The following is a 14739-nucleotide window of genomic DNA, read 5'->3' as shown; positions in this document are numbered from 1 at the left end:
TTACCTAGGGGAAAAGATACCAATGTCTGGAGATAGATATATATCTGCGGTACTGATATCAGTAATTTAAGAGGAGGGAACCACTAGCAAATCCGAACTTGGTGTAGGTATATCCAGTCTGTATGCCACAGCTAGTTTTTGTTTGACTCTTTTGTTTGTTTTTATTTGCCAAGGTTCCTTAATTCCTGTTGGAAAACCTTTTTGGGGTCACTTCCATTAGTGTTTGCAGAATAGTTTACTTATCTCAGGGGAAAGTGCCCATTAGCAGTACAGTACAGTGGTTGTCAGGAAAATCTATTAAATGGAGTCCAGAGAGTTCATCTCTGTAATTGTATAAATGTATGTTTCTCAGGGGCAGTGTTGAATTAGTAAATGAATATAAATCACAAAGTGCTAAAACTTGATGAGACCTTAAAAGCTGAGTAGTTCCAACCCCCTTATTTTATAGATGAGAAAACTGAGGCTCAGAAAACGGAGCAGTTTGTCCAAGGCCATAGTAGTTTTTGTGTGAGATGAGGAAACTATCCAATTGTCTGCATGAATCCTAGGTTATTTCCACTAAAATTTAATCTCTAAATTAGTGTCTAAAAGAGTCCATTTAAAATAGCAACATTTTCTTCCACCTGAACATGTTTGCACTATTCAGAAAAACCTAGGAAGTGTGCTGGAAACCTCTCCCTTCCCTTTCAACCTCTGATTAAGACAAAAGCTCAAACTACACACTCTCCCTTATAACACAATCCAAAATATTGAGAGTAACATGTGTGATATTAAAAACAAATTACCTACTTACCATATATACTGCCAATATGCTTGCTGGATACACCCACTTAGAATTTGTAGACATTAAACTACATTTCAGGGACCATCCCAAGATGTAATTAATGAAATGAACTGACCTCTGACTCGAGAAGGTATCCATGTTGACTTCAATACACAGCAATAGCTCTTAACTATTGATCGTAAAAATGTGATATATAAAGGCTCTAGCTCTGCCCTTTCAAAAGTCACACAGAACCATTGTCCCTTAAAGCTGATAGGCACAGCGAGAAGCTGGGAGGCCAGAGGTTCCCACTGACACAAAGTATGTGCTTCCCTAATGGCTGTTAATCTTCCAACGCAGACTAGATATTTTATGTGGGAAGGAGGCTGCTTGTAATTTCATGAGTAAGCCAGAGAAACACAATGAGGGATGATACTGTCCCTCTAGTTGTCAGCCTCCCAAATGGGAAATAAATAATAGCAGAAGGATAAATGTGGCTGAAAGCAGAGGTGAGAAAGGGAACCATTAGATATGGGAAACATCAAAGAACAAGAAATAGCAACAAAGAGATGCCAGATGCCAACAAGAAAAGGGGAAATGTTATGAGTAAAAATGCTGAAGAATGGCTATGAAAAGGAGATGGGGGATGGTCACAAAGGAGGCCTTGAAATGACAATAATCCGTTCCAGAGTGAAGAGGAAAAGAAGCTTATTACTTTTCTCCAAGGCAAAAAAATACATTTTCTTAAGGAAAAAAAGTAAAACGAAGATAGAATGGATTAAGGAATGGGGAAAAAAAAAGACAAGTAGATGTATCCAGAAAGAGGTAGTAAAGGCAGTGAGCAGTGTCTCTGTCCTTCAAGCTGGTGAGTTGTGTTTATGTCTCCATCCAGCTGTATGGTGTATTCCTGGGAAATAGCTGACAAGGCTAGGAGTTAGGGATAGGAGAATGCTCTTGCTGGGAGAACATCAATCAACTAATTCCAAATGAAGGTCTGGCTGCCAATAAATAGCTGAGAGATCAGGCCAAGTCACCTCTGTCTGGTGTTTCTCCCTGTCAGAATAGGTAATGGTAATATTTATTCTCTCGAGCCCAAAGGACTTTTGTGAAAGATAATTAATACATATATAAATGGAGGCAGTGTAGCTTACATGTTTAATCTAGTGGTTACAAGGGTAGACTCGAAGCCGAAGTTTCTGGGTTTGACATCCAACTCCTTTTCATCGTATCTCTGTACTCTTGGGCAGATCACTTAACCTCTCTCTTGCTCAATTCATCAGTAAAATAGAGTTAATAATAGTGCCCACCTCATAGGGGTGCTGTGAGGAATAAGTGAGGAGTGATGAAGATCACTTAGCATAGTGCCTATCATGTATTAAGGACAATCTGAACTGTTTGCACTGTGTCGATGCTTTGGAAATAAACCTTTTATATGAGTGTAACACACTGCATTCATTTATAGTATACATAGGAGTTAGAATTACTGCTGCTGATAAAAAGTTCTGATGACATCATTATCTCTGTGCCTTCATTTTCTCTTCCTCATGTCTGCCCTTTTTCAGTCATCTGTCTGTTACTTCATTGCAAAAGAGTCATTTCTTTTTGCCTCATTTGCTGAATATATGTTATTTATCAAGCAGTTATTGAGCACTTACTATATACAGGCACTGTTAGAAATATGAAGAGGTATAAGACACAATTTTTGCCCAGAAAGACATATGTCCAGCAAAAAGAAGCAACTCATTAAGAAAACAATAATAAGAAATGCTATGATTAAATTTGTGAACAAAGTATTTCATCTGGGCTTATTTGGATGCTGAGGGCAGACTTACCAGATACGTTCAAGTCACAGTCAAGTTTAAATGCTACTATAGTACATGAAACTTTCTTTTATCTCATATTTCACTTTTTAATTTGTCTTTTGCTAGTGAAACTTAAGGCTGGAATCTCACTTTTCCTCACTCTTCTCCTGTCATCTTCCCCCATCACTAAAACAAACAAACAAAACCCACTTTATTTTATGCTTAAATGCTTCTGATGATGTTTTCTCAGTATCTCATTCAATTAGACTAACTGTTCTCATGCAAAGTTAAAGTGGTTGGAAAACCTAGCATACTTTGTCTAAGTAGGTTTTATTTCTCTTGCTAGCACCCCATTTTATTCTGATAGTCTTAAGAGATAACTGAAAGATAGCAGTCACCGTATTTCTAATGAACTTTAAAGAGGAAGTAAGCTATGTTCCCCCTCCAACAGTAAATTCCTATAAATGAGGGTTAAGAGTTATAGTAAAGATATTTCTACAGGGGTATTTGTTTCCCTTAAGTGGTTCAAGTTTAATACATGTGTGATAACTTGGAAATTCTTACTCTTAATAAAATACAACGTAGTTGGAGAACCATGTCTACTATTTCGCAGGCAACGTGATGCTTCTGATGCCAGTAGTTCTTGTCTTTAGCCCCCAAGTGTGGTTCCCTTACTTATGTGTGAATATTACCTATGGAATCTGCAGTAAGCATTTTGCATATTTAAAGGAAACCAGAGTTATTTTTTTACAATAAAAAATAATGCATGTTCACTGTCCAAAGTAGATACAGAAAAACGCAATGAAAGTAATGGTTGCCCGTAATTTTACGATTCAGGAATAGCCAGTGTTAACTGTTTGCTACATACATTCCTACTGAGAACAATATAATGATAAGTAACATTTATTGAGCATTTTATATGCACCAGGCAGTTTCAATGACTTTATATGTTAAATATTACCCATTTATGCCTGGCAACAATTTTATGATATAAGTACTGTTATTATACCATTTTAAAGATGAGAAAATGAGTGCCATAACAAGGTGCAGTAAACTTGTTCATGATCACCATGAACATGGAGCCAGGACTGTAACCAGGCAGCCAGGCTCAGAGCCCAGGTTTTTAACCACTAAGAAATAATGCCTTTTTAGTATAATAACATACATACAATTTTGTAAGCTGCTTTAATTTACTTAATATGCCATATGTTTCCCAGTGTTTTAAAATATTCTGTAAAAATATGATTTTTATTGACTGCCTATAAATCTATCAATTGATCGTACCAGAATTATTTTAATTCCTATTTGATATATTTGGTTTGCTTCCAATTTTTCACTGTGGAGATAATCTAGCATATTTTACAAATATTCTAAGCAGGTGTACAAATTTTTGGTGGCATTAATATTTATTTAAAGAAGCAGGTAATGGACGTCAGTGGTGTACATATCAATGTAAAACATGCAGTAAATATTTGCTGTACAACAGCTATGCTCCAGAGACAGTGCCAGGAGGCAGTAGGGAATAGAAGCCTTTCTATTCGTAAATACCTCCTAATCTAATGGAGAGAGATCCCTGTAAAGCAGTGTGTTTCAGTAGAATCTAGATATGTGTGTTGAGGAATGAATGGCAGGTGATGAAATTTCAACAATGAATGGAAATATCCTATTAGGAGTTATGGTTATAATAACCAGGGTAGGTGATGTGAGGAAACTAGTGTTTTAAGAAAATATGTATGACAGCATTATAGAAATGTGGGGATTTGTAAAGTCCAGGGCTTTACCCACTTAGCTGGATTTATTTTACCATTTCTAGGGCTTTTGTGATGTTAAATACCATATATTACTTTGCCCTTGTATAGGTGATGTGACATATGGTTATGTCCTTAACCAAATGGTGATTATAAATACAAGCATCAGTTCTTTTGGCTCATGATCTCAGTTATAATGTACTGGGTTTAACAAATAGTTTTTCCCAGGCCTTGGAAGTATTGAAGTTTTGAATGTTCTAGGAGATTTCCAGATAATCTCAGGGCCAAGTGGTAAGCAGATCATTCTCTGAGACTGGATCTTCTGCAGTGTGTCTGTGTTCTTTTATTTTACTCTTAAGCCCCTGGCATTGCCTTCAGGGGTTACTGACTAACATTTAGGCTGACTGAGTTAGAGTTAGATATATACCTCCTGTAGTTAATGGGTTTTATTGCCAGGAATATCCTTTTGCTTATCAGTGGGGAAGGTTTTTGCTTCTATTGCTGGATATAAAGGTGTCCCTCAATATTCCATTACTCAGTTCATTGAGAAAAGCTTAAATTTAAGGGAAGGTAGATTGAAGCTCTGTTTCCTGAAGGAGGCTGAGCAAAATAATCGCTCCCAAGTTGGCTCAAGTTCTTCCAGATGTTCACATTTATATGACAACCGAACACTTGGAGATATTCCATCTGGTGAGATTTCTGTGCAAAATTTCTTTATATACAATTCTAAAATGAGTTTCTGGTCAATGGATGTGAAAATGAACACTGATCATCCACAACAAACAACGAGATAAATTTTCATCCCGTTTGACTTGTAAAAGCAAAAACTCCTGTGATACTGAATATATCGTTTTCTTTTTTTTTTTTTGAAACTTGTGACTCCATGGGAAGGACATGGAATCAAAGCAAAAGAACAGTATTACAGAAGATATGGGCCATGAAGAACTGTGCTTAAAATCATAAATAAACATAGACACATACACTCACCACAGTGATGTGATTATAAAAACTAGACGGAAGCTGGCTGAAGAACTGCAAAGGACTTGGCTTTCCATGAACTTAATGACTGAAACTAAAGTTCCTCCCCAGGAGATAAGCTGAAATCATAGCACAGTTTGAATAAAAGTATGCCTTTCCAAGGGTACTGCAGAACAATTATGGCTGGGATCCTTTACTCTTGAAGAGAAGGCACTAATAACCTCTTATTTTAAATTGACTTCCATCAAGCAATAATGCCTCCCAGCTTGCAATTTCAGGCACTGTATTGGGTAATGTGTTTACAGGCTGGTCTCATATTTCTTTTTGAAACAGGAGACGGGTAGCTTACTGCTACTTGGAGGTGACTTTAGGAAACACAGTTTTCAAGGTGGTAGTTTAAAAAATGTGATTATTGGGAATAATAACTCCAGAGACAAAGATTTAATGGGTTTACTTCCAATTTATTCAGCACGTTGCCAGGATATTGAAGTTCTAGTTTTAGATCTGTGCATTCAGAGTCCACCTTATTCCCCGATGGATCGTATATTTAGGTTCTTACCGCCATGTATAGGCATTTAGTTTGCCTTCAACTCTCCATAGGAGTCTAACCTCTCAGAATAATCATTGTAGCTGGATCCGTCACAGCTCTACTCCTTGCTTACTTATCATTACTATTTCTTTAAAATCAAGATATTGAAAACATACATTACTAAAAGGAAGAAAACACATCTCCAACACCGTTATGGTGTTTTTCAGTTCAGAGGCTTATTGTGTATGCATCATTTGATTTAATTTCCTCCAAAGCCTTGGGAAATGTGAGTTATTATCATCTTATTATTGTTGTTGATAAATAGAAGATACTGTTTATTTAGCACTAATTCTGCATCAGGACCAGTGCTAAACACCTTGCAGTTGATCTGAATGATATCCTCAGGATGCTGGAATTAATATTATGCCCATTTTATAGATGGTGAAATTGTGTGTTAAATGACATGCCAAGTTTACACAGATGGTATATAGCAGAATTGCATTGCCAAGCTGTTTTGTAGATGGAAACTAGTGATGCCAAAAGTTTAAATAAGTTGCCCTAGGTTATCAAGTTAGTTCCTAATGCCTCTAACTGCCACCCTAAGCATTTTCCATTACACCCTTCTGTCCGGAGAATTGCTCCTACCTTATATGGTACTCTGGAAAGTAGACAAAGAAGCACCCCCCACCGACCCAGAAGAGGACTTATTTTTTAAGAAGGAACACTTTTTTCCAGTCCAACTCTGCCCTCACAAGGATGGGTGAGTAGAGCATGGGTATGGATTTCAACCCCTACTCATCCCCCCTTATACAAGCACCTTGGTGCAAAACGTAATACCCAGGGCCGTAAGTAGAGGCCCTGGCTGTCCTCATTGAAACTAATAGCTGGGCATTCCAAAATAATATTAAGAGAAATATACAAAAGAGTTTTCTATAGGTATGTGTTCTTAGAAGCTGCAAGGATATAAAATGTGTGCTCTACTAATTACATTTCTAATACGCTCACATTTTCCCTTCATCACTAACAAAAATGTTTAGCAAGATATAATCTGACAGCACTCATGCTAAAACTCCCCTGGAGCCCAAATGTATCGCTAGTTAAAATGACCCTCATCTTCACAAGCCATTGGAAAGGAGTTGAGGCTCATTTATGAAGTGGGTTTTAACTACAGGGTGATACATCGTGCTGCCGTTATGTTACCGAGCTTCGGAATAATTTTTTGTATTCATTTCAACTTATTACTATATTCCTTTTCAAAATCAATTACTTTTAATTATATAGCTACCCTGGGCATAAAGCAGATATTGTATAACTTGGATATGCTTTCCACTGAAGTACTGACATAGTAATAGATTTAATGTGCACCTAACTGTAATAAACATTAAAAAATTGCATGAGTGTATAATGAGGACACTGATGGTCAAAAAAGAGTTTTTAAAAATGTCTGTGACTTGGGATGTTTGAGAAGTTCAGGAATTTTTAGCTCAGAAGATGTCTCATCAAACCTGAGAACCTTCATGAAAACACGCAGCTGATTAACTTGAAAGAGCTTGGTCTAAGGACTGGTTCTCAAACTTTGGAGCACTACATGAAACTATAAAGGCTCAAGCCCCATCCTTGCTTTAATGAACTTAGGCCCCTGTGTTGTATATTAGCTCTTCACTTGATTATGAAGAGAGGTGTGTACCTAATTTGAAAACAACAGGTCTACGGGCACAGATTCCCAAATTTGGGTGCACATTAGAATTGCTGGTGTCTCACACCCAGAGATTTCTTTTTTTCTCTCTCTTATTTATGTATTTGTTTGTTTTTTCTTCCAGTTTTATTGACATATAATTGACATACAGCACTGTATAAGTTTAAGGTGTACAGCGTAATGATTTCACGTACGTACATCGTGATTACCACAATAAGTTTACTGAACATCCATCATGTCATATAGATACAACATGAAAGAAATAGAAGAAAAAATGTTTTCCTTGTGATGAGAAGTCTTAGGATTTCCTCTTTTAACAACCTGCATATATAACACACAGCAGCGTTCATTATATTTGTCACATTGTACATTACATCTGATTTCCTTGATCTGAAGTGTCCCTTAGGCATTAGGAGGTTTAAAAGCTCCCCAGGTGGACTTCCCTGGTGGCGCAGTGGTTGAGAGTCCACCTGCCGATGTAGGGGACACGGGTTCGTGCCCCGGTCCAGGAGGATCCCACGTGCCACGGAGCGGCTGGGCCCGTGAGCCATGGCCGCTGGGCCTGTGCATCCGGAGCCTGTGCTCCGCAAGGGGAGAGGCCGCAACAGTGAGAGGCCCGCGTACCGCAAAAAAAAATAAAAAATAAAAATAAAGCTCCCCAGGTGATTCTAATATCAGCAGAGTTTGAGAACTACCAGTCAAAGTCCTTGCTGCCCAATGTGTGGTCCAGCGGCACCTGGGAATTTGTTGGAAATGCAGAATCTCAGGTCTCACAAAGAATTACTGAATTAGAATCCACCATGTACCAAGATAGCCAAGTGATTTTTGTGCACATTAACTTTTGAGAAATATTGGGCTGGGGAGTCAGGCAGAGCTGGATTTTTAGCCATTTCTAATTAGCTAGGTGACTCTGGGAAACCTCTCTGAGCTACAGTCTCTTTGCCTGTCAAATGGGCATAATGGTTACCCTGTCAACACTGCAGGCTCGTTGGGGAGATTTGTGAATTGCAGTACTGGAAACTCACTTTAATTCCTACAACACTGAAGGCACTCAGGAAACCTTGTGTCCTTCTTAACAGGCAGAGTTGCTGTGACCTTCTTCAGCGCTGGTGGATAGAGGGCAAGTGAAGCAAAACACTGCCAGTGACCTCCATCACAGACCTTCCTATTCTTGTATTAGTGAAGGTTCTTTGTAGGTGTGAATTCAAGGTGATTTTCATTAATTCAAAAGAATAAATGCTTCCTGGGCTCAAGTGTCTTCTTCTAAAAAAGTAAATCATAGCCACAATGTCCTTGCAGGTACCTTGGGCACCTTGCATTGTTGTAGAATGTGATCAACTTAATCATACAGTGCCACTATTCATACTGTTATCTTTAATTTTACCTTTTAGATCTCAATCTGTTATTTCCCTCCTCCTTGGCCAAGAGCTCACTTCTTTCTAGAAACTCATATATAGGGTTTCTTTTTTCTCTTCAAGCCACTAACTTCTGCAATTATCTTTCTCTTCTTAATTTCTTTTGCCCCACAAAGTATTTTCTCATTGTTCCTGTTCCACTCCGTGAACTAAGATATAGAACTGACTTGTCCGGTAAAGTGTACATCTGATTGAAAGGGTATGGCAGTACTTTCTTTGTAGTGTAATCATTTGCACATTGAGAGGGAAGTAGAAATGTCTACTGGGATACCAGAGAAGAAATACCCTCCGCTAATCTTTCTAAGCAGGACGACAATGAGTAATGATTACAGTTAATTAAGTTAGGCAACCTCTGTTTCCATTCACTTAGCAGCACTGCTAATTATATGCTCATTCTACAAGGTTTCTTTAGTTCTTCTGTAATTTGGATGCAGTACTCTTTGTGGGCAAGGGGATACAGTACGATTAATGAGCTTTTTCCCACCAACACCTCCTGTTCTCTCCAAATGAAATTTCCACATCTGGAAGTTGAGAGTAGAAAAAGGAGCAAGGGGGGAAAAATCAGTCACGTTTTCACTTACCTCCAGCACAGCACGTATTTATAATTGCAGAATATTTTATGGTAAAGAAAACGGTAACATTTAATTTCTTTGGGAGCCTTGGGAAATGGTGGTTTTTTTCCAAAAGGAAATAAGTCCACAACTTGGCTTTTTAAAATATAAATGACAATGACACTTTATATTGTAGGCGTTTGTTCACTTTAAATAACTGTATATTGGGTACCTACTATTTGCCAGGCCCTGAATCTATTAAGTGAGACGGAGGTAAGCCCTAGCTATGATTCCAGGTTTCTTTACCTGGACTTCAATCATTTTAACAACTTACTCTTTAAAGAAAACTGAGAGAATATGCAGCTCTACTTGGGTGTATTGTTAATGAAGCGCTTGAAAAAAATTAGTTTATGTGCTTTGATCAGATGGGGATTGCCATACTTAAGAGTTTTATTTTTAATCTGAAAATCCACTTCAATCTTATGCTCTGGGCAAGCAGTCATTACACAAGGCTGGCACAATTCTGTACATTCAAGAAGCAAGATTCAAGGTTTAACTTCAAATATAATCTCGAGTAAGTTATTCATATTATTCCTTTTATTTAAAAAACGTCAAGGTTTACATGATGAATTTTTGCTTCAATCTTCAACAATCTCCATTTGCTTTAAGAATTAACTTCTGCCCTGTGGTTGTGTTTAGTTTAAGATTACTTCAGATTTTAGAATTGATTTTTAAAGGTATATCTGGAGGAAGATATTTGGCTGTCAAGTACCTTTATTTGTATATTTGCGTAGGAAGTTCAAATGTGTTTCGAGCAGCACTGGGCATTTTTAGAATTGTTGTTTTTCTCCTAGCGTCACACAGGTGCACAACTTCACAAGTCCAGTCTCCTCTTTATGCATCCTCCTTTCTGCTTCTCTTTCATAACATCAGTTTGCATCCATGAGTACAGTGTCGAGTTCGCATGAAGACTAGACAGAAATACAGGTGTCCTCATAATAATCAGCTCCTTTAATTCTCCTCTCTGGTTTATGCTTCAGTCTCAGCGAAATCCTATATAAAGCAGGCGGCATAGTTATTACTAGAGGAACTGAGGTTACTGATTAGAAGGGAACGTAATCAGGTAGATTGAGCCTGCGAGGGAAGAAACCATTGCTGGGAGAGGGGAGTGTTTGCAAAACGTTCTCTGTGAATCTGTGAAGAACACCTCACTTTTCAGGGCAACCGGAGTGGAAGAAACAGGTGCAAAAAGATTGTGTGTTTGTCTGCTTTTGTGAAGCTGGTCAGAGATTATGTACCTGCTTTATCTGCGCTTGGCTATGACTGTACCTCCAGGTTTATCAGATCCCATAGAATGTTTAAGAGAAAAGTACCAACAGGGAAATCAGCAAAAAGCTTTCCTATGAAGGTGTAGGAAGCCACCGCAGAATTTGAAATGTCTGAGGTCTCATCTGGTGAGTAAAAGCTGCAGATAAATGCAACAGCCATTCAGAAGAATGATAAACGCCACAAGCATTCGGAAGCAGGCTTCCCCAAAGGTGACTCTTTTGGTCAATTTGCAACCTCTAGGATAAATTTGGATCACTCCTATTCCATGTGGCTTTCTCTAAAAGTTAAATTGGGGCTTTTGTAGTGAGGAAGGGAGGGAAGGGGTTTAACATCAAAGTACTGAAATGAAAAGGAGCCCAAATTCTACTTTTTGGGTTATGGCTTTTATGAACTTGATCTTCAGAAATCTAAAATTATCTCTAGTATGAAGGAACAAGAAAAAAAAAATAATGACCCAGACCTTAATCCGTAAACAGTAATATTTCAAATTCAGTTTCTAAGGACCTAGACTAAATCCATAACCTCATTAGAAAACTACTGTGAAGAATTTTTGTCTTAGCAATAGAAACACCTATGTGTATATAGAGGTTTCAAGACATTTTTTGGTCAAAGAAAGGAAAATAATAAGGGTTTTTGTGAATAGTAATTTAGACATGATCAGGCATGCACTACTTATTAGGAATCAAACTGGGCCACCAGTTGTAAACAATAATTATAGGCTGCCTAATTACCTGAAATATATAAGAATAATATTAAAGATTAAACATTTATTGTTAAATGCTAGCTTTTAAATAAAAAGGTGTCATGATTAATCGTGTTATCTGTTTTTTTAAATTATAAGATAGCCTGAAATTCTAAATTAGCAAAAATTTATTGTTGGTCTATACAAACTTTATGTTAAAAGTATACTAATTCCTAAGCTGTGATAATTTTATTAGAATTTAAATCTCTTGTAATAAGATTTTCTATCATTAGGAAGGAAGATGACTAATTTTGGGGGCAGGGCAGAGCTGAAGAAGTTGAGATTAAATAAGCCTTTTTAAGATTATGAGTATATATTAGGAAAACAGTCCAAAGTTAAAAAGTTTTTTGGATCTTCAGCTGTCCCATAGCTTGATTTATAAGAAAAAGCTATCCACTTTTGCAAGTCTTATCTCTCGTTTGCTCTGATCTAAGTGGTTGCCATTTCTCATTTACAGATTGGCTTTGACTAATCTCTTTCTAAAGATTTTTTTTTTAATTTTCATGTTTGTGTTTTATTCATCAGACAGATTATCCTGAAGTACAGAGGCCAGTTAATGGTTTGTGAGTTCAAGCTGAGCTGAATATAGCTAAGCTCTGTCTTGCTTGACATTTCATCAAAAGCTGTGTTGATTTGCAATGTTTACCGACCTATTTATTGAACCCTCACAGCTTGAACTATGCCACCAAGCTTGCTGACATTGCTGAGATAATCTCTAAATGCATGTACAAGCTAAGGAAGAAATAGAGAAACAGAAAAATAAGTTAAAAACAGTCCTTGACCTATTTAATAAATTATGCTTATACAGTCCTTGATTTATCAGGTTGGCCAAAAAGTTCATTCGGGTTTTGCCATAAGATGTTAGACTAACCCGAAAGAACTTTTTGGCCAACCCAATATTTATCTATTTGATTGTTTCCTTTAAAGCCCCGTGACATAGTTTTTCTCTTTGATCTTCACAAAAACTCTGGAAGAAGATAGACTAGAGCCTTGGTTCTCAGCCTTGAGTGAGCATCAGAATCCCCCAGATGGCTTGTTATAACACAGCTTGCTGGGCCCCCATCCTCAGAGTTTCTGATTCAGTCCTTCTGAGGTGTGGCCCAAGAATTTGCATTTCTAAAAGGTTTCTCAGGATACACTGGTGCTCTGGTGTGGGGAACCACATGTTGAGGACCACTGAGGAGATGAGAAGGTTCTCATTTATGAATCAGAATCACCAAGATTCAGGTAGACTGAGAATTTGGATCATAAAGATTTATCCAGTTGATAGATCTTTATGAGCCAAAGGACATTCTTCGTAGAGGGAATGGGAGAATGGTGAATTGCCAAGGATGGCTGAGCTATCAATCAGAGGTTGATGGGAAATAAAAAGGTTAAAAAAAAAAGTTCTCTCTGAAAGTTTACATTTTTGATGAAAAGACAGAAGACTTATGAAATTAACTAATGCAGTGCATACACCAGGAGCTCAAGGAATCGTCGAGGAATGAGATTTATGTGTCAGTAAATAGTAGGGAACTTCTTGTTCAATGAATGAAAAAAAAATTGGCTCATGTTCGTTGTTAGCAAAAAACCCACTTATTTTCTCTCTCTTAATCTAGTTACCAGGGTTCTCTCTACACATTGTTTAGAGAAGTTTCCCACTGCACAAGAAAATAAGCATGCATCCCTCACAAAATTGAGGCATTTGTTAAATTAATGGTTAACACATTAAAATATTCAGTACCTACTCTTGAAAATTATTACCCTATAGAAATTAGCAATAAAATTATTAAAGTTGGTTATTAGTTCTCAAATATGTAAAGAACCCATTTTTAATTACTCTTTTGATTCGTATTGCCTGAGATACCTCCCTAAATAAGGATTTAGTCTATGACACTTTTAACAAAATGAAAGTATGATCCATTTTTTATAAGCACTTGAGTCTGTAATGTATATCAACGTCTCCCCTTTTCACTCAGTAAAAATAAGATGTTTTCCAATTTACCTTACAGAAGCTACATTTTGGAAAATTAAACCATGACAAGACTGGATATTTTACTTAATTACAATGCCTAATAAAAAATTAAAATATATCTTTTAAGATACTAAGAACTAAATTGAAGCATTCAAAAAATTGTAAGCTTTGCTGTTTTTTAAGTTGTATGCTCATTTGTTACGGTCCGTTTCTTCAGTAAAATTTAAGCATGATATATTCTAACGGGGTACAACATTTAGATTAAATTATAATATGGATAATTGACTTTTAATGGAATTTAATCTACATGTTCATAATGTAGAGTTGGGAGTGGGCAGGCCTTTAAGGAAGTAGAGATGTTCAATACAATCATTTTCTCAATTTTTTTGATTATATATCAAGAAAATCATCATTTACTCCAATTTTATAGTGTATTCTTTTTGCCTGGTCTTACCTATCGCATGCTACATATGTAGGGTCCAGAAATCAATAGGGCTATGATCGCATTTTCATGTTATTTTAATTCAGATACTCTTCTAAGTTGATGAAATGAGGCTGATGCTTAGAAAGCAAATGTACCATATTTCTGATATTTAAATAATATATCAAATGATTTATTTTGGCCTGGCTCACTTATTAGTTTATTATTTTTTACTTTTTCATTCATTATTAAAGCAACTCATAGTTACTAAAATACCTAATATTTATGATAAATTATGGTTTTATTATGAAAATAAAACCATCTTTAATGTTGTTTTGGAGTATAAATTTGAGAAAAAGGGCTAGCACTGTACTTACTCAGTCTCTCATATCTCTGTCTTTCATCACTGAATTCTTAGCACTTAATACCTGCCTGGTAATGAGCATTCAGTAAATTAGCTAAATAAATGAAGGGATGAATCCTACAGATAACTTTCCCCAGGAAAAAAAAAGGGGTATTTTTATTTCAATTTTTAATGCTATTTGATTTGGTTCAAATGAGTAATATTTATGACATTTTATCGTGATAGCTATTAGATCATTAACCGAATGTGAGAACAAAGGGCATTTTAGGTTTTTTTGTTTTTATTATGAATATTGAATTTCTTTGACAAACTCATTTGAGTCTTTCAGGATACAATCATCTATTTGCTTTTTCAGTTTCCTAATTCCTCTCGGTCAGGCCAAAATCGTATTTCTTCAGAGACACACACACACACACACACACACACACACACACACACACACACACA

At 36.7% G+C, this 14739-nt stretch overlaps 1 protein-coding gene across 3 annotated transcripts in view; it reads left to right on the top strand.

Moving 5' to 3' along the window:
- The window catches only part of DMD (dystrophin), a 2234319-nt gene that overhangs the window by 185459 nt on the left and 2034121 nt on the right, over positions 1-14739 (top strand). The window contains exon 1 of one of the 3 annotated variants that reach the window (XM_027096085.1): positions 10725-10936. The exons of the other annotated variants lie outside the window; for them this stretch is intronic. Within the exon in view, the coding sequence (XP_026951886.1) occupies positions 10918-10936 (19 nt within the window). The 5' untranslated portion in view covers positions 10725-10917. Of the gene's footprint in view, positions 1-10724; positions 10937-14739 lie in introns of those variants that run through there. 3 annotated transcript variants of the gene reach the window in all.

This window comes from Aethalodelphis obliquidens, unplaced genomic scaffold, assembly GCF_003676395.1.
Source record: "Aethalodelphis obliquidens isolate GAN/ISIS:26980383/991018 unplaced genomic scaffold, ASM367639v1 scaffold98, whole genome shotgun sequence".
In the NCBI taxonomy this organism is placed as follows: domain Eukaryota; kingdom Metazoa; phylum Chordata; class Mammalia; order Artiodactyla; family Delphinidae; genus Aethalodelphis; species Aethalodelphis obliquidens.
The sequence above is the reverse complement of the archived record's forward strand: the minus strand, read 5'-3'. Positions and strand labels throughout refer to the sequence as shown.